General features: G+C 41.8%; 1 protein-coding gene across 2 annotated transcripts in view; it reads right to left on the bottom strand.

Moving 5' to 3' along the window:
* Positions 1 to 20,346, bottom strand: part of LOC122941440 (ovostatin-like) — a 114,306-nt gene extending 93,960 nt beyond the window's left edge. Inside the window, exons 1-11 of one of the 2 annotated variants that reach the window (XM_044298706.1) lie at positions 20,206 to 20,346; positions 17,035 to 17,233; positions 12,337 to 12,493; positions 11,217 to 11,269; positions 7,750 to 7,770; positions 7,069 to 7,237; positions 2,609 to 2,693; positions 2,195 to 2,324; positions 1,665 to 1,782; positions 961 to 1,076; positions 509 to 667 (exon numbers count right to left, since the gene is read on the bottom strand). In XM_044298706.1, coding sequence (XP_044154641.1) covers positions 509 to 667; positions 961 to 1,076; positions 1,665 to 1,782; positions 2,195 to 2,324; positions 2,609 to 2,693; positions 7,069 to 7,237; positions 7,750 to 7,770; positions 11,217 to 11,269; positions 12,337 to 12,493; positions 17,035 to 17,233; positions 20,206 to 20,303 — 1,305 coding nt within the window. In that variant the 5' untranslated portion in view covers positions 20,304 to 20,346. The remainder of the gene's footprint in view (positions 1 to 508; positions 668 to 960; positions 1,077 to 1,664; positions 1,783 to 2,194; positions 2,325 to 2,608; positions 2,694 to 7,068; positions 7,238 to 7,749; positions 7,771 to 11,216; positions 11,270 to 12,336; positions 12,494 to 17,034; positions 17,234 to 20,205) is intronic. The other variant, XM_044298707.1, reaches the window with a different exon arrangement.
* Between the last annotated feature and the right edge of the window lie 458 nt (positions 20,347 to 20,804).

The raw sequence follows: 20,804 nt of genomic DNA, 5'->3' as shown, positions 1-20,804 counted from the left end.
AAGTTATATATTAAAGGTGACCATTATTCCAAAATTGCTTACCCATACACATTCTGCACCGGTTGTCTGTGACATGGACACATAAGAGGCAGCATGGAGGACCGGAGCAGCGGAGAACAGGTAAGTATGAATCTTCTGTTTAAGAAGGCAGGTTGCAAACAGAAGTTAAAAAGTAACTATTCTCTGAAAACCCCTATAAGGGATTAAAAATGTTGATAGTCATCCTTTTATTTTTGCATCTTTGAGAGACCTACCCAAAAGCCATTCCCTGTCCTCAAGGTTTCCCCCATGATCTATATTGTATTATATCCTTGTATGTATTATATGACATCTAGTATGAAGGATAGCTGGCTTTGGTAATCGATAAGGATCATTGAAAAGACTGCATCAGAGGAAAGAAAGTGCAGGATATCAAGTCATTTCCTTGAAGCCATTCCCCTCCATTTCTGGAGGGTGGGTAACAGGAAATGACAAAAAAAAACATTACATTGGTGATTTCTATACATACACGGATGGAAATATTTGGTTGAAAGAATGAGGTCGTATCTATCTCACTCTCCACCCTTCCTTGGGCGTCAGTTGTTGCGTTCTTGACTTTATTTCCGTTGACCTCTATGATGATCAACTCATTCGCCATTGGTTGACCTCTCTGATCTGTTAATATGCCCTGGAAAACAGAGATTGAACATAGGTGAGAAGACAAATACACATACATTAGCCGGTGGCAGTGATGGCTAACCTCCGGCACTCCAGCTGTAATAAAATTACGACTCTCAGCATGCTCCATTTAATTCTGTGGAGTTCTGAGATCAGCCGAACAAGTGTGCATCTTGGGAGTTGTAGTATTACCACAGCTGGAGTGCCGGAGGATAGCCATCAGAGGCCTAGGGTATTAAACACAAACTCACCCAAATTCTATATAACCATAGTGTCTGACATTTATGTGATTATTATACTCACGGCAATCGGATACTTTATGCCCCGTTTGTAATACTGGTAATTATAGGTGTAATCCAACTGCAGATTAGCCGCCCGGCTGGTCACGGAAATGTAGCACGATTTGGTAACCAGGACCCCTGTGAAATGAATAGGAGTCAGTATTTTGTAGCTTTGATCTACACTTCTACTACAATCATACTGGTCCAACTCCCAGTATATTCCCTGATCAACCGACTAAAGGGGCCATGGCGTTCAAATATTCAGGTTATCCCCGGATTTTCCAGGAACAGGCTCATACTTTTAGTAGTGGCTGTGCCTTGGACGGCAACTCAGTCCCATTCCCTGGTGTTGACATTATCAAGAGCACGGAGCTGTGCTGGGGAAGCCAACAGGGGGACATGGCGCTCTCTTCAGTCAGCTGACATATTGATCTCCCAGCCAAAAGATAGACCACCAATATTGTGCTCAAGGATAAAACCTCTTTGAGTAGATGTAGCTATAAATATAGCTGGAAATCAGATGGGCCCCCGTTATAAAAGGGATCACTCATTGTCATCCATTTGAAAATGGATCCATTATACCCGTTCATACCTCCTCCATTTATAATAAAAGCCAAGGTGGTATGAGTGTAGCATTAAAGTGGTCTTCTAACCAACTTGTATGGATAGGACAGATACCATACATGGTGCCTATATCTCCATTAGAATCTTAAACTTCAGTACTACCTGTCCCAGCTTCCTTCATTGTGACGCCACATTCGATGCTATTGGCATATTCAGAAAACTGCAGCCTAAGGGCGTCCAGGTTCAAAATTTCTGTGTGGGTTCCAGTTGTAGAGTTTATCTGTAGTAGAATAAATTTGAGATTGTCCTTGAAATATAAGTATTCGGGGTGTGAAGATAGCTTAGGACTTTGGATGTTTAGACTATAAGGTTTCTTGCACACAGTTGGATCTGTAGCAATACAGCACCCATAAGAATCTATGGACCCATGTAATTATTATTATTTTTCTCGTAGATTCCTTTATTCCACTGGGGCCATCTCATTGAGGAGTTATTGTGTCCTGGAAGTATTTTCAGGGGTAAAACCTTTCTAAAACAGAGATGCACCAAAACACCGTATAGCCACTTATAGATGGTCTACTGCTCCATCGGGACTTTACATGTTACCATACAGACTCCATGCACGTAGCTGACCTAATGGGTTTAGGAATCCAAATGACTCGAAACAAGGTTGATTCTAATAAAAGATTTACCTCTGCAGTAAATTCTGTGCAAATGTCTTCTAAGCCCCTTTGACAATTAGCGACTCTACCATAAGCATATCGTACTTTCCTGCAGCACTTTCCATTGACTTTGCCTGGTACTGGCTGACCATACACATATCTGAAAACATTACAAAAAACAGCCATGTTGTGCTAATAATATTCAAAACATCATCTTATATTTTCACATTCTACTATGGTACTCAGAAGGTAGGCAACAATTCCATAAAGGGACAGGGAGACAAACTAAGGCCGGCTTTACACATGTGATTAAGAAATCTTGCATTAAGAAAACCTTCCGTAGAAAACTGTCCCTTATAGGAAGACATTGTATTCAACACTAAAAGTAATGCAGGTTTAAAGCTAAAAACCCCTTCTCCAAACCAAAAAAACCTTGTTACATACTGAGAGGACACTTTAATTTCAGCCGATTTTTCCAAGACTGAAACCGCATTTGGACAGGATACAGTGGAGTCATATCTTGGCAGTACTGTAATAGAATGGGAAACGGTGATCAGATTGAGTGTTGAAGGCTGATAGACAGCAATAGATCCAGACATGCAGTGATTTTCATAAGTTACAGTTACAGTGGGATGCGAAAGCTTGGGAAACCTTGTTAATCGTCATGATTTTCCTGTATAAATCGTTGGTTGTTACGATAAAAAATGTCAGTTAAATATATCATATAGGAGACACACACAGTGATATTTGAGAAGTGAAATGGAGTTTATTGGATTCACAGAAAGTGTGCTATAATTGTTTAATCAAAATTAGGCCGGTGCAGACATGTGGTCTCTGTTGTTGTCATTTTATTGATTCCAAAACCTTTAGAACTAATTATTGGAACTGAAATTGGCTTGGTAAGCTCAGTGACCCCTGACCTACATACACAGGTGAATCCAATTATGAGAAAGAGTATTTAAGGGGTCAATTGTAAGTTTCCCTCCTCTTTTAATTTTCTCTGAAGAGTAGCAACATGGGGGTCTCAAAACAACTCTCAAATGACCTGAAGACAGAGATTGTCACCATCATGGTTTAGGGGAAGGATACAGAAAGCTGTCTCAGAGATTTCCACCGTCTGTTTCCACAGTTAGGAACATATTGAGGAAATGGAAGACCACAGGCTCAGTTCAAGTTAAGGCTCGAAGTGGCAAACCAAGAAAAATCTCGGATAGACAGAAGCAACGAATGGTGAGAACAGTCAGAGTCAACCCACAGACCAGCACCAAAGACCTACAACATCATCTTGCTGCAGATGGAGTCACTGTGCATCGTTCAACCATTCGGCGCACTTTACACAAGGAGATGCTGTATGCGAGAGTGATGCGGAGGAAGCCTTTTCTCCGCCCACAGCACAAAAAAGTGCCACTTGAGGTGGGCTAAAGCACATTTGGACAAGCCAGCTTCATTTTGGAATAAGGTGCTGTGGACTGATGAAACTAAAATTGAGTTATTTGGCCATAACAAGGGGCGTTATGCATGGAGGAAAAAGAACACAGCATTCCAAGAAAAACACCTGCTACCTACAGTAAAATATGGTGGTGGTTCCATCATGCTGTGGGGATGTGTGGCCAGTGCAGGGACTGGGAATCTTGTCAAAGTTAAGGGACGCATGGATTCCACTCAGTATCAGCAGATTCTGGAGACCAATGTCCAGGAATCAGTGACAAAGCTGAAGCTGCGCCGGGGCTGGATCTTTCAACAAGACAACGACCCTAAACACTGCTCAAAATCCACTAAGGCATTTATACAGAGGAACAAGTACAACGTTCTGGAATGTCCATCTCAGTCCCCAGACCTGAATATCATTGAAAATCTGTGGTGTGACTTAAAGAGAGCTGTCCATGCTCGGAAGCCATCAAACCTGAATGAACTAAAGATGTTTTGTAAAGAGGAATGGTCCAAAATACCTTCAACCAGAATCCAGACTCTCATTGGAACCTACAGGAAGTGTTTAGAGGCTGTAATTTCTGCAAAAGGAGGATCTACTAAATATTGATTTCATTTCTGTTTTGTGGTGCCCAAATTTATGCACCTGCCTAATTTTGTTTAAACAATTATAGCACACTTTCTGTAAATCCAATAAACTTCATTTCACTTCTCAAATATCACTGTGTGTGTCTCCTATATGATATATTTAACTGACATATTTTATCGTAACAACCAACGATTTATACAGGAAAATCATGACGATTAACAAGGTTGCCTAAACTTTCACATCCCACTGTATCAAATGATGGTATCGGAACATGATTGGTAATGGTAACTGAAATGTCAAGCAATTAGAATTGTTGACGTAAAATCTTGGCCTTGAGATGTTATGGTGCCACATCTGATAAAGGTGCATGAAAATCGTAAGTGCTCATGCACACGACTGTATTGGGATCGATAACGACATGATCTTCTGTATGCTTCCATATGTGGATGCACATAAAGATTCCTTATAGATTTGGAATCCGGGGGAATAAAAAAAAAAAGCATGGCTTGTTCCATCAAATGGCATATCACACAATTACTTACCGGTAATTGTAAGCCATGAAATTCAATAGATCATTTTCTTACATGCAGCTTAATGTTGTATCTACAGTGGGACCCATACCTGCAGAGCCATACAGGGATTACATACAATATGTCCACCTCTGCCCCTAGAAACATTGCTTCTAGGGGGAAAAAAGCTAAAGGTAAATTAACATGTGTTGAGGTCAAGGTCATTCACACTGCCTTCAGGTCAACATCATTCATAATGACTTCAAGTCAATGTTAATCAAATTGCCTTCAGGTCAATTGAATAACCTTCAGGCAGTGTCGGACTGGGGTGCCCAGGGCCCACCAGTAATATTTATTCTAAGGTCTCACTGTACAGCTACATACAAATATAGGGTGCTCCTGCAGTGACTTCAAGACAGCAGTTCCCTGGGGAACGAGGATACTAACTGGTCTTTCTCTGTACCTAGAAGTAATCTCAGACCCCCTGCTGCACCTACAATAATAAACTAGGTAGTTTACAAAATGATCCATTTAGTTTTTTATATAAACACAGGCTGATTGAGATGCTGTATGTTGCCCATCTATATGTAATGCAGTCTACTATATCATGTGCCACTTGTGTAGGAGGTGGTGAACTAGGGGCCCACCGGGGAATTCACCTGTTCCCCTGTGGGCCAGTCCAAGTCTGCCTTCAGGTCTATGTCAATCAAATTGCCTTCAGGTCAAGGTCAATTGAATTACCTTCAGGTCAAGGTTAATTAAAGTGTAAAATTAAAGTGAGGATGTCAACTAGAGATCAGCGAATTTCATATTTTGAAATTTGTTTGCGCTTCGAAAGCAGAATTGCATTATGGATTCCGTTAACCACAGACAATAACGCAATTCTATGCCAGAATGCATAATGGTATGCCTTTAGAGGCATTCCGTTATTCATTCCATCATAATAGAAGTCTATGGCCTGCAAAATGGATCCGTCCCGTTTCCATTATGCAGGAGAGGACCCAGGATCAGGAGAGGACTCCAGCATAATGGAAATGGGCTGGATCCGTTATGCAGTCCATAGACTTCTATTATGATGGAATGAATAACGGAATGCCTCTAAAGGCATACCATTATGCATTCTGGCACAGAATTGCGTTATGGTCCGTGGTAACAGAATCCATAACGCAATTCTGATTTTACCACCAAACGAAGCACAAACAAATTTCATAACATGAAATTCGCTCATCCCTAATGTCAACCATACCAATATCAAGGTCAATGAAACTGCCTTTAAGTCAAGGTAAATCAAAATGTAAAAGAAAAGTGAAGATGTCAACCATAGAACCAATTCCATCATGTACACTGCACTCAAAACTAATACTTTGCATGTCCAGCTAAAAATATATATTAACCAAACCAGAGTAGAAAAGATAACAGTAGACATCTAATAATAGAAATTGTGCTTTTTGGCGCTCCAAAACCCGGTCAAGGCAAAATTGAGTTTCAAACTTCTTTTTATTCCAATAAAATAGGTTTTAAAAAAAAAACAATGCGTTTCAGGGAAGTAAGATCCCCTTCCTCAGGTTAAAAAAATGAGTATACACATAGAGTACATAGGGTCATATATATAGTAAAAAAAAACATCTGGGGGTGGCATTAGCATTCAGGATCCACCCACAGTTTTTTTTCATCGTGGACAATGCATGCAAATTTAAAATACACTCTCTTGGTTAAAAGCATTTTTATACATACTGATGTCAAGGTTTTATTAAAATCAATCCAAATAAACTTATTCTCATGTTTTTATATACTGAAATTTTTATTTTCGGGGCTTTTATTGTAGATTCTACAGGACCTTTGTAGTTTGAAGTATTTCAAATTTGCATGCATTGTCCATGATGAAAAAAACTGTGGGCTGATCCTGAATGCTAATGTCACCCCCAGATGTGTGTTTTTTTTTTGTTATATATATGACCCTATGTACTCTATGTGTATACTAATTTTTTTAACCTGAGGAAGGGGATCTTAATTCCCTGAAATGCATTGTTTTTATTGCAAACCTATTTTATTGGAATAAAAAGAAATTTGAAACTCAATTTTGCCTTGACCAGGTTTTGGAGCGCCAAAAAGCAGAATTTCTTCTATTATTTATGCTACGGCAAATGAAGAGATACTGGACATCCTTCTACACTGGAACCATATCCTGCGGCCGCACACCCGAAGGCAACTATTTCTTCATCTGATACGACTACAGTAGAGTTTACCCTGCATTGAACAGTAGACATCTGACTGGTTTAGACATTGGTTCAAAAGTAAGAGGCAGAAAAAGCTGGAAAATTGAAATGTAGAAAAATAACCAACATTAGTATCATGTGCTGAGTGTAATAAATACATACCATATCTTTGCACTGAAAAATGTGCAATCACGGCACTATCAAATTCCCTTACAAATTCGACCCTGTATGATCCAGGAGCTGCATCTCTGCTTAGATTGAATTCCACTGAGACCAAACCAACATCTGATGGTGGTTGCGTTACTTGGGCGACACGTGCCCCAGTTGGTTCCTAGAGAACATTTAGGTCAACAAGCAGAAAGATTAATGCTCAATCAGTAAACTTTGTTGTCGACAGACCTTCTAGAACTTGGATGTCTATGTGTGTGACGGGTAAATACCTGTAGATGGATCAAGGATCTTATTTGTTAAATTTTTTTATGTGGTCTGACTAATGAGGGCCCTTCCCCAAATAAATCAAAGTTTTCTACATTATGAGTTGCGTAAAGCTATTTTTCAGTGATGTGAGCTGGAGGGGGGTTATTATATAGGGAGTGTGTGTGTTGTGGGGGGGGGGGGGGGGGGGTTAGGTGCAGTGGCTGCTTTTTAGCACCAGTCTGGCCCTACAATGAAAAGTGGACATGCATATGTTCTGCATAGATGGAGGGTGAACCTCAGAGTCATCTTTTCAAGTGGGCCCAATGAAACACAGTCCAACAATAGGAATTATGGGTTAAAGGTTGTGCCGTAAGAAAACAGGCATTTGCTCTGACAAACAGAAAATAATAGTTGTAGACTTCTTACCATCATGTAGACTTTGGTGAACTGCAAAATAGAAAAAAGGTATAATTCTTTATGGGGGGTCTCATGTGTAATCCTTTATTTACACACTATCTAGAGGACCGGTCACCTCTCCTGAAAGGTCCGTTTTAGTAACCACTTGCATTCACCATGTGCAGCAAGCCCAAGAGAAGGGAATGGAGGATGGGAGGAGAGGTAGTGGCTAACTGCCTTCTCAGTAGTAACAAAGTCTCCATGTTATAAACGAGCGATACCTTACTGTTGTTATCATGCATGGCCCTCCGAGCTGGCAGGCTTCCTTTTCTCAGGGGTACTGTGGTGGTAAAGTTGTTTCTTTGGCAGCTGCTGTCTGAGAGGGGAAGGTTCTCTGGGTTTGGGTTTGGGCCTGGCCTGCAGGTGCTTAAACACATGCCCATCCTGTAGCCTTGCTCAACTCAGAATCTCAAACTGGTGAGCAGGCTAAGTCAATCACCCTGGTAACCTAACCCAGTTGGCAAATTAACTGTATATTACCCATTCATGGGACTTGAGACATGAGCCCTTTGGCGTTGAATCACAACATTTGACTCAGTAACACCAAATTAACCCTTTGCAACGATGCACTGGGGCACTGCACATGTAATAACAATGCTGGCACACCTATCCTTATGACTTTGTTGTGCCATTCCTTTATAATGACTTGCTAGCAGTTTGCAGGGAAGGTCTTGATGGTTGTTACCAGTTGGGGAAAGGGGTAACACCCAGACGGACCTTTACTGCAAACTGCTTGCAATTCAATCTTAACTTCTAGCAGGAATAATAAAGGAGTAGCACAACATAGAGCCATAACAATAGATGCTCCAGAATTAATATTACATGGGGAATGGAAGTAGTTACAGACATGTCAGGGATGGTGATACCTCCTCTTTAGGAGCCATTTATACACCTTGGAAGTAATACACTGAAAACCACAAGTTTACATCAGAACTTTACACAAAAATACTTTAAAATGTTCTTCATGTCGACAAATTATTAGATACTAGCAGAAGGACTATTTAATTTACCGTTTGTGTGTCGTTAAAAGATATCGAGAGTATCCACTATAACAGTGACCTCTACAGCACACCGCCCCCTTAACAGTGACCTCCACAGCCCCCACCCCTTAACACTGACCCCCCCCCACAGTGCCCCATCTCCTTAAAATGGGACCTCCACAGCAGCCCACCCCCTTAACTTTGACCTTCACAGCAGCCTGCCCCTTTAACAGTGAGTTCCACAGCACCTCAACCACTTGACAGTGACCTCCACAGGGGTTTGCCTCCTTAACAGTGACCTCTACAGCACCCGCCCATTAACACTGACCATAGGTTACAGTCCCTTAACTGACCTCCACCATTCCCGGCCTCCTTAAAAGAGACCTCCACAGCAACTGCCCCTTTAACAGTGACTGCCACAGTACCCCGCTCCCTTAACAGTGACCTTCACTGTATCACGCTGCCTTTACAGTGACCTCACTGTACCCTGCTGCCCCTTTAACAGTGGCCTCCACAGTCCCCTCCTTCCTTAACAGTGACCTCCACAGTGCCCGCCTCTTTAACAGTGACATCCACAGTGGCCTGCCCCCTTAACAATAATATCCACAGCACCCTCTGCTTTAACAGTGAGCTCCACAGCGGCCGCCCCTTTATTAGTAACCTCCACAGAACCCCATTTCGTTAATAGTGATTTCCACAATAATCCTCCTCCTTAACAGTGACCTCCACAGAGCTCCCTTCCCTTAAAATGTGACCTCCACAACACCCTGCCCCCTTAACAGTGACCTCTACAGCACCCCACCCCTTAACACTGACCTCCATAGTGGACTGTCCCCTTAACGGTGACCTCCACCGTTCCCTGCCACCTTAACAGAGACCTCCACAGTGCCCGCCCCTTTAACGGTGACCTTCACAGCATCCCACCCCCCTTAACAGTGACCTCCACAGCGGCTTGCCCCTTTAACAGTGACCTACACAGCGGCCACCCCTTTATTAGCGACCTCCCCAGTACCCCATATCCTTAACAGTGATTTCCACAACACGCCTCCCCCTTAACAGTGGCCCCTTCAGCAATCTGCCCCTTAACACTGACTTCCATAGCGGACCATCCCCTTAACTGTGACCTCCCTTAACAGTATCCTTCCCCTTTAAAGCGGACCTACAGCAGTGAAGAAAAATGGCTGGGTTGTTATGGAAACCTGGTGTAAAACTGTGTGTATGTGGAGATTAAGGACCTGCGAGCTTCTATTGGCTGATAAGGGTCATGTGACAATGTGTACGGCAGTTGGGATATGAGGAGAAAGACCTGCAGGCTTCTATTGGCTAATGTAGGTCATGTGATGTGCCAAATTAGCATTTTTTTTTGAATATTTCAGGAACGATACATCCTAGAGAGCTGAGACCCGGTCTAAAACCTTCCCGGCCACACCTGATGTACCTGTGTGAAGAATCGCGTGATTGTAAATGCGACAGTGCGGATTCCTTTAGCGGACATACATACACACAGGTCTATATATTAGATTGCTGTGTCAGTTCTATACAGTACATGTCAGCCCTCCTTTTCCCATATCCCTCATAGCTGAAGATATATTATACGTGCCTTGGTGATCAGTAGACAAATACAATTCGAAAGCTTTGTCGTATGTTCCCACTATGTTTTTACAGGCTATGGCCTCTTTCACATTTCCGTTTTTCACTGACATGTGCTGTCCGCATTTTCCACAACACACGTACCCATTTATTTTACTGTGTCTGTGCACATATCAGTAGTTTTTTACTGACCATGGGTCAGTAAAAAAATCACGGAAACCTGCACTACTTATGTCCGTGATGCTGGCCAACAAAGATGGCATCCATGTCGCATCCGTGTTGAGTCCATTTTGGAGATGCTTTGAAAATGTATTTTTAGCTGAGCTGCGTTCGTGGATTAAGTATGACACATGGAGGGTAAAAAAGGACACACAGACCAAACATGGATCCTTCACAGACATCTTCACGGATGAAATTCGGACGCTTTTTTCACAGATGTGAAACTGACAATGTGAGTGAGGCCTAATAAATTCAGTCAGAAATCAGTGCCGTGTATGTACTAGCATATTTTTAAAGTGTTGCATGTGAATTTTGACGTGTATGTTCCTTTGACATGGGAGAACTCAGCACAAAATCCACATGGAACATGCATCATGAGATGGCTTCCTTTTCTACACAATGAGGATTTCAAACACGTCTCCTAAGAACAATGCTGTGTGTCTTTCCCCTTGAGGTCAATGGGATGCGGTTTGCTGGCGTATTTCATGCATATTTAGCCCCCAAAATAAGTGTTTTAAAAAAAATGGTGAGAACATATTTGTACCTATTTGTCTAGTCTAGTATTACCTTAACAGCAAAGTTCTGTTTTATGTGGAAAGCAGGACCAAATGGTAGAATATGGAAAACAATGAATTTAATTCTACTTACATTTTCCTCAGTGGGCTTCAGGTCGCTGTCTATACAAAATGCTCTGCATCGTACTGCAAAGAGAACATAGAAAACAGTAGATTAAGGGCTGTTTCACATAAGCGTGTCCCTTGTTGGAATCATGCTCCCAGTGAGAGAGGGATCGTGCGTTCTGGACTACAGAAGCGCACGGCATTATCAGGATTGAAAAGCAAACCCAGAACTGGTGTGTGTTTTTTATAGGGCAGCTGTAACCAACACCTCCAATCTCATCTCATTGATTGGACTCCAGTTGGCTGACACCTCACTCCGATTAGCTCTTGGAGATGTCATTAGTCTAGGGGTTCACATACTTTTTCCACCTGCACTGGGAATGTTTACATGGTGTGTTCAATAAAAACATGGTAACATGTAATTCTTTGTGTGTTATTAGGTTAAGCAGACTGTGGTTGTCTATTGTTGTGACTTAGATGAAGATCAGATCACATTTATCAAATTTATGACCAATTTGTGCAGAAATTCATATCATTCCAAAGGGTTCACATACTTTTTCTTGCAACTGTAGTTTGTAATGCTGTTTTCATACAGCATTAAAATGTAAAGGCTCCATGTAGCAAAACTTACGAAGAAAACAAAGTTGCGAGAGACTTCAGTGAATTAGTACAATAGGAATCCAAAGTCAACCATTTTTAAAATGTTTTTAAATACGCAGATAGGAATACCAAAGCCATTCACCAAAGTGTTTTGCAACTTCGGCCGAGACGAAGTTTTTCTACACAGAGCTCATACATTTTAATCCTGTACAGAAACAGCATTAGTCGACTTTGGATCTATGATCAGAAGCTTGATTCACTCAAGCCTAATAGCAACCATAATACTCACTGAAGTTGCTGCATGGTGATGGAAATGTTACTTTTTTTTTTTCAATAATTTGGCTTTTCTTATTTGTGTGCACTATGGAACTTGAGGTAAAATGTAGTAAAGCGTCTAGAACAGCAAGAGCCAGGAAAGCTGTATGAACAACTCCAACACCAGCGTGTTGGAAGGTCATGAGTAAATAGCGGGAAATAAGACTTTGGCAATCAAGTATAACGCTTCAAATACTGTCCAGAAGAATTCACCCAGCCAAAACTTTACTCACCTGTGTCTCCTGGTTTGTACAAAGTTTTTTCTATTTGTATATGGCACGCTTTTTTCATGATATCAATAACAAAACTTTTGCGTTCCATTTTTTTTACCATGTCTCCAACAGCTGAAAAGGTCATATATGCCAGTTGTTGTGTGTCCACTGTGGGGACCTGAGGAGACATAAGAGCAGTGAAAGGGGGTCAATAGGTAAATCTATTGTGGTCCAGAAAAGTGTGGGATCAATGGTGACTCTCTGTTTTGTTTTGTTTTTTGCTAAAAATGGTCAACAGCATTTGCTCTACAGGGTTACTTTTCACACTGAACCCGTCAGGTTGCTGCTCTAACAGGTGGATGCATAGCTCTTATCTCTGAATTAGGGCTGATGCACACGAACATATGGAGTTTCAGGTCCGCTAAACACGGATCCTCAAAAAAAAAAAAATGACATTCATGTGACGTCCATGTTGCACCTTTTTTTTGCGGATCCATTTGTAACAATGCCGACTTTGTCCACAAACCGGACAAGAATAGGACATGTTCTATTTTAAAAAAAAAAATTTGTGGAACAGACATGCGGATACGCAATGCACAAGGTATCATTTCTGTATTTTTTCCAAAAGCCTCATTGAAATGAATGGTTCCACATGAGGACCTGTAAAAAAACACAACAGAAACGGAAGAAATATACGTTCGTACGCATGAGCACTTACTGGCAATTTATAAACAGTCATTATAGCTGAATTCTTATCAAACCGATGAGTATATGTCTTATATGAGTGTTTATGAGCTGTCAGGTGTTCAGAGTTCAGAGCTACAGATGTAGCAGAGTTAAAACACACACGTGGTGAGTTATCACATCTAGTTAACCCATTATGACTGTGACTGTACATCATGACTATTGTAGACTAGAAAACGCTTCTCTTGATTTCTGGGTAAAACATATGTAAATTATTATGTCTAACATCTGTTGGCATAGAAATAGGAAAGCTAATTTGAATATCCTCCCCATAATCCACAAAAAAGTGATCTGAACCAATTTAACATATAACAAGGTCCAGAAAATTTGTATATACTCAGATCCAGAAGTAAATATAAAAAACATGGTAAGAAATCTACAGAAATGAGACCTGAGCTATTGTCATATATGCCTAGGTGCAGGTTAACAGTAGGGAGAGCACAGAACCCATGTGAGCTCTACATTATCCTGCTGACTGGCAAGGATGTCTTCCAGCCTATTAAACATGTTTACGTAGCAAAGCTAGGAAACCTCACATCAGCAACCAGCTCTTTCAAGACAAAAGCCCTTTACCATAAAGACAGATGGGAACAGCTTTTCTATAGACATGGCCTTGGGGGGAAAACCTCTGCATGTGTACTATTTCTTTTGTGGAGACCACTTGATAGACATGATGATTATTGTAGGCTAGACAATGCTTCTCTTCATTTCTAGGGAAAATATATACAAATTATCACGTCAAACATCTACTGCCTGCAGATAGGCATAGGAAAGCTTATTTGAATATCTGTGCCAGAGTACGACAGGGGCATCGCCTGGCCTACAATATTGTGCACATGTACTCTCTCTCTCTAAAATGCAATCTTAAATTTACAAAAATGCCCCCCAAAAGTCTTCATAGCCTTTAAATCTCTAGTGGTCAAGGGAATTGGAGAAGCCAATTGTAAAGTCCCTAGTGATCTAGTGTAGAGATGATTTTTGTCCAATTCAGCAACATAAAAAATTTTTTTTTTGATTTATACCTGAATCAATTGAGCACGAATCGAAGTTGCTCCAATTGTCCTGAAAACTGGTACATAACACCCGTTACAGTTCTAGGACTTTTTGCTCTCTCTCACCAAAGCTCCCAAAAATTGTCCCTAATTGCTCAGTGTTAGGGAGAGCAGTGCATAGGAAGGGACAGAAAGTGTAGGGAGTATAATAGGAAGATTCTTATACAAAAAACTTTTCAGAGACCCAAAAGTCCTTTTAAGGACTATTGTGTGTGACAGCAACAATATATATTTTTAGCGCATCCTGCTCTAAATACCGTGTAATCGTCCGCTGCGGACAGTTAAATTATCCACGCCACATCTCCTGTTTAAAGTGTGCGCATCCCTAAAATATCAGTGACATCCAGTGCAGTTTTTTCTGTAGACACTGCAAACTGTGACATTACCTGTGGTACCTGTCAAGCACCCAAACATCCCGATGTGTTTGGCCCGAGCCCCCGAGCACAGTGCTCGATTAACACTAGCCGCTATTAAACTCATTCTGACTCTCAGATGATGAGGCCTGGATGTTTTGTGCTCTTCTGTTTTCCAGGTATTTTATCGTAAGGCCTATAAATTTAAAGTCACGGGTTTGGTACACTGATTATTAAACAGTACTAGGAAAATTGCAAGTGGTTTTAAAAACATAAAAATCCATCCCCTTCCACAAACACACTGCACACTGGTATTAACAGATTGCAATGGTATTAATGCATTTTCACAGTGAAACATGAACTACATGCACTGATGCAGTAATACCAGCCCTTTACTATGATTTACAGGCCACCCCCTCACTCACTTAAAATAAAACCTTTTAAAAAAAACTATTTGTCTTTGCATCGCCATTTTCTGACAGCTAAAACTTTTTTTTAAATATTTCTGCCTAAAGGGCTGAAGCATTTTTTTTTCTAGTGGATGAACTGTAGTTTTTATTGGGACCATTTTTGGGGCACAGATAATTTTTTGTTCACTAATATTCAATTTTTTGGGGGGACACGGTAACCAAAAAAATGCTAAACCGTGTTTTGATTGTTTTCAGTCATGGCGTACACCGTGCATGAAAATTATTTTTATTTTTTGATAGTGAAGACACTTTTGGACATGGCAATGCTTTTTTATGTTTATTTATGTTTTTTGTTATTTTTTTTAAAGAGGGGTGATCGGAACTTTTATCCCAACCTCTGCCCACTCCTTCTTCTGCCAGCCTCCTGTACTATAGCATATGCTACATGGCAGCCTCCCCTCTCTGTCTTCGCTGGTCCGCCAGCATCACATGTGTGTATATGTGTGTAATGCAATAACAAGCACTAGTAGATGGTGTAACAGCGAGCAGAGGGGAGGCTGCCATGTACTGCATGCTATAGTACAAGCGACTGGCAGAGAAAGGAGTTGGCAGTGGTTGTAATCTAGCTACCTGGCAGCTGCAGTCTGCCCTCGCTGCACAACTTTGCCTGCTGCTGTACCTGGCCTTTCTTCCTTTCCTTTTCCAGTCTATAAACTTCACAGACTGGTAGAGGAGGAAAGGCTGAACCACTTTGACTCTTCTCTGCCCTCCTCCTCCTTCCTCCTCATGCCCAGGGAGGACCCAGAACCACTGTGCACTAGCAGGCAAGGCAAGGGAAGGAGCCCCAGGCACATACTTGAAAAAACAAGTGCTCTGAGTGCCTGCTGTGCCGTCCTGGTGCTACTGCTCCTCTCGCCTGCCCTTGAGGAGGACTTCACTTGGTGGGCTGCCACTGGGCTGCTTGAAGACTGAAGGGATTCATTTGCATAGCGAGCTGCCGGCTTGTTCTCTGCCTCTTCTGCAGGCAGGCAGAAGAGGCTGCTCAGCTCATCATCATGTACGGGGGCAGGCTGATGCCGGGTTGAGTGAGCCCTGTTTTAATGAATGGAATGCAGGGTGGATCGGCAGCGTGGGTGGGCCCCTATGTGACCACACCAAATGTGAAGGGGGGAGGGGCGGCCTGGCCTGAAAAGTTTAAATTATGTACACACAGTAAGGCTGACAGTGAGACTTGTCAGCCTAGGCCCTGAAGCATCCGCTTTTCCTGCTTCCCCGGTAGTTATACCACTGCCAAAGTACAAATGCTAAATAGAAATTGGTTTCTAAAAGTTTCTCACTGCTTGAAAAACATGTAATTTGTATGGAAGTGTAGAAAGAAATGTAAAAAAATGTCATTTAGAACAAGTTTCCAGAAGCTGAGCTGACAGTAGCCCGCTAGTAAATATACCTGATAGTAACCAGTTCTCACTCCCTGATTACACCCCTCGATATACCCAAATTCCTAAATATATTATTATTATTATTATTATTATTATTATTATTATTACTATTCTCTCCCTGTAATCTTCTTCTTTGTCTTTTTTTACAGTTTATCAGGGGCTTATGCAGTTGCTGTTTGGCAGGCTGAGCGACAGCACATGGTTCTGCACAGGCCCCTCCCTGTTGCCCCCCTATTGGCTGATCTAGGCTGCCTGTCAGCCTCTGAGCCAATCAGTACAAGCTTCGCCCACTTCCTCCCAGTGTCATGAGACAATCTTTCTTCTTCCTACCTCATAATTTTTCCTCCCCACCTGCCAAATGCAGTTTTTACACAATTCAGCCATAACAAATCAAAAAGCTTCGGATTTGTTTCGAGAGCAAATTTTGGCGACATTTGTAAAAGATCTGGTTGTTTATGGATTGATTTGCTCATACTTTATCTGGTTATTACCTCCCACGCTCCAGCTAGGTCCTTCTGTAACAGGAAGCCTTTTTTAGGCCAATTGTGTTCACTTTGTTATCCCCCTTTTCCCCAGCATTGACCATACGAATCTTTGAGCTCACAGATGGGCAGAATATGTTCCCATTCAATTGTCAGGTTGTTGAGATCAGGTTGCATCTTCAGGAATCCACTAGGCAATGTGCACCTAGTGTCGTAGATATAATGTTACGGGTACATACCTGAAAATCTCTGCATTCATTTAAATTAGAGATTTCCTCGCTGAATATAGAAGTGGTTGAGGATTGGTATTCGAATTCAATGTTAACCCGTATAAGCTCTTCGCTCTTAAGGAACAGACAGACTTGCCCCGTATTCCCACTTTTCATCACCGGTAAGATGGACATAACGTAATTGAGTTTTGTATTTTCATTTAGGTCACTGTAAGTAGATAATATCAAGTTTGTTGTGATCAGACAGTAGAGAATTGATAACATTGGGAGTCAGCTCAGTGAGGTTTTGGTCATGCTACTGCCCGAAGGAACCAAATATCCGAAAGTCCCATTTTATAAATGATACCTAATGATTGGGGGGTCGTTACAAATTTTGCATTGAGCTTTAACTGATTAGAAGACATTCTCTTGACTTTCACAGTGAAGGCAAATATTTTTTACATGTTTACTTAATTTTTATTTTTAACTATTATCTATCATAAGGAACCGATCCCATTTGATAGCACTTGGCAAGCAGTGGTTTACGTCCCATATCTCAGTTATATGGAAAGTACTGTATCTAGCACTGCTATGTTGCCACTAATTATAATTTATGTGTACTTTTTTACATATTTTGGATATAGGTCATTTTGGATATAGGTCATAGAGACAAATTAACACCTTAATTAAACTTGGTGATGGACTGGGGGCTGGAACTTAAAGTTGAAGAAAGTAAGCTCATGAGAGTCTTCCAAAAAGTTCATGGCTCAGAGATCTGAACTTCTGAGGCTTTGTTGTTGGGCTTTTCATTGACTTCATTGGCTCTTTATCAGCCCCATTCTAATCATCATTGACAATAGAGGTCCCAAACAGGGTCAGACTTGCTTACCAAAGTACCAGAGGATCCTTTGGTTGGCCCAGGCTCTGATACAATGGATGGTCTCAAATGTCCAGAAGCATAAAACCCCCATTTGGAGCTGCCTTAAGAGACATCCACTTGCCTGTTATAAGGGAAAATAATAAAATATACAGAACACCTGACCTAACCCAAACCCGAACTTCAGTGAAGAAGTCTGGGTTCGGGTCTGGGTACCACAGTCAGTTTTTTATCACGCGCGTGCAAAACGCATTGCATCCGCGTGATAAAAACTGAACATCGGAACGCCATCGCAGTCAAAACTGACTGCAATTGCGTACCTACTCGCACGATTTCCCCTGATTGCAGACGCCAGGCAACCAGACCTAATCCAGACACGCTCGTCTGCAAGGGGCCTTAGACTACTTTCTCACTAGAGTTAATATTTTCTGGTACTGAGATCCGTCATAGGGTCTCAATACCGGGAAAATACGCTTCCGTTATGTCCCCATTCATTGTCAATGGGGACAAAACGTAACTGAACAGAACGGAGCGCTCCAAAATGCATTCTGTTCCGTTCTCATACCGGAGAGCAAACCGCAGCATGCTGCCATTTGCTTTCCGTCCTGGGATACGGCGCAAGACGGATCAGTCATGACTCACAATGCAAGTCAATGGGGATGAATCCGTTTTCTCTGACACAATCTGACACAATAGAAACGGATCCATCCCCCCCATTGACTTTCAGTGGTGTTCATGACGGATCTGTCTTTCTTTCTTTTTAAAATCTTTTTATTATTTTCCAATGACACAGCAGATAAGAAACATAATAACATAGGCATATATATGAATGAATAACATTACATCAACAGGAATGTTCAAGTGCATATTATTTAGGGACAAAACATGCTGTGCTCCTTGACATAATAACCAGGTGTGTGGCCATTGTTTCAACCTCATTTCTGTAAGGCACCTACACGCAAACGAGAAATCATAACTATTAATCATATGTCCTTGAGAAGGGCGGAGCTCCCCATCATGAGAAGAGGATGACTATTATTTATGACAACCAATATTGAGTAGAACTATCTCATTTTAGGGCGAGTGCGCCTGAACATCCAAAACAAAATGAAACCACAAAGAAGAAAAAAGGTGGGGGGGGGGAGACAAAGGAAATAGGGGGGGGGGGGAAGCAGATCAGGAACTATTGTCATATGTATCCACCAACCAAAAATCAAAAATCTCAAAAATCCCAGATCTAGGTTGGCTTCAGAGGATTAGTCGTCTGATCCCACCGCCAACAAAGGGTGGATGGAGTCTATGTAAGTCTATACTACCTCAGAAAGTATCTTATCACAGGGAGAATAACCTGCCAGAAGAAGAGATATACAATTGTCTTCTAGATCTACAGCTGATGTTTATTTACTTTCCACACCACCCATGGGTCCCATATCATACTATACTTGTGATGTGTTCTCAACTCCCAATGCGAAAGTTCTTCTAACCTAGCCATGTCCGCAATCTTGTCAAGCCATATGGGATAGAGAGGGAGGTCTTAGACTTCCAGTTTGAAGCGATCAGCAGTCTGGCGGCAGCTAGCAGGACCTTCAACAGAGACTTCTTTGGATTTGCAATGGATTATGACGGATCTGTCTTGGCTATGTTATAGATAATACAACTGGATCCGTTGATAACGGATTCAGATGGTTGCATTATCAGTAAAGCTAGTGTGAAAGTAGCCTTAGGTATTGCATCATAAGCAACCAGAGTAAGGCGTCCTGCACACAACCGTAGGTGTCCCGTTGCCGTATTGCGTACTGCATTTGCGGATCCGCAATACACTGGCACCATTCCGTGTGCATTCACTTCAATGGGTCCGGAAATCCGGAGATGCGGAATGGAAGCACGGAACGGAAGCACTATGGAGTGCTTGCGTGGGGTTTCATCCCATGCTTCTGTTCCGCAGAAAGATAGAACATGTCCTATCTTTTTGCGGAACGGCCGGATCGCGGACCCATTAAAGTGAATGAGTCCACGATCCCCTGCGGCTGCCCGCATTTTATGGGGTGCACACGTTTGTGTGCAGGAGGCCTAAATTGGTTTGACCAAAGCTGCATTAATACTGTGGGTGATAGGCTGGCAGTAGTTGCACCAATACCCAGTCTCAGTCAATGTACGGTAGATGATATGCACATTTTTTAAGTATGTGAGTAATAGCCGTTTTAAATTCTTGGGATAGCCCTTTTAAGAACACTTTCTGCATGTATTGAGCTCATATATGTCATATATTAGCCCATGACTTTCCTTAGCTGTTATTTAATACCTTATATCGGTCTATAACTTACCTCTGTGACTTGACTCTGCTGATGAGACCCAGCAGGAAGATGCTCAGAAGAAGCCTTTTCTCCTGCATTGTGACAGGTTGGGATCCCTTAGAGATCATCGGTACAGAATGACCTTCTTTTATTGAGCTGTGAAGACACTCCACCCACATCCATCACTTCAGAAGCCAAACTGCTCCTGGCAATCACGCACTAGTAGACGTTTGTTCAGCCAATTATGTAATGAGGAACCTTTGCTACAGTAAACAAATAGATTGGCACCTAGATGCCCAGATTGCTTTTCCTTAATGCTCTAGATTCTAGAACAATCATGCCAGCTGTATATAGTAATAATGACACAGCTGCACACTGACTGCAAAGTGTATTTTTCTCATACCATTTATTATACTACAGGTTACCCTATAGTGCGTATACTGTAGGATGAAGAGGAGATGTGCATGATTTTTTAGGAGAAGTTTTCCAGGCTCCAGATATTGATGACTTATCCTTAGGATAGGCCATCAATATCCGATTTGAGTGAGTCCTACACCCGGCACCCACGCCGATCAGAACAAACGCTTTGAACAGAGTCAGAAGCACAGCTCCGTTCAACACGACTGTGC

This window comes from Bufo gargarizans, chromosome 6 (genome assembly GCF_014858855.1).
Source record: "Bufo gargarizans isolate SCDJY-AF-19 chromosome 6, ASM1485885v1, whole genome shotgun sequence".
Taxonomy (NCBI): domain Eukaryota; kingdom Metazoa; phylum Chordata; class Amphibia; order Anura; family Bufonidae; genus Bufo; species Bufo gargarizans.
This window is presented reverse-complemented; position numbering and strand designations above follow the sequence as displayed.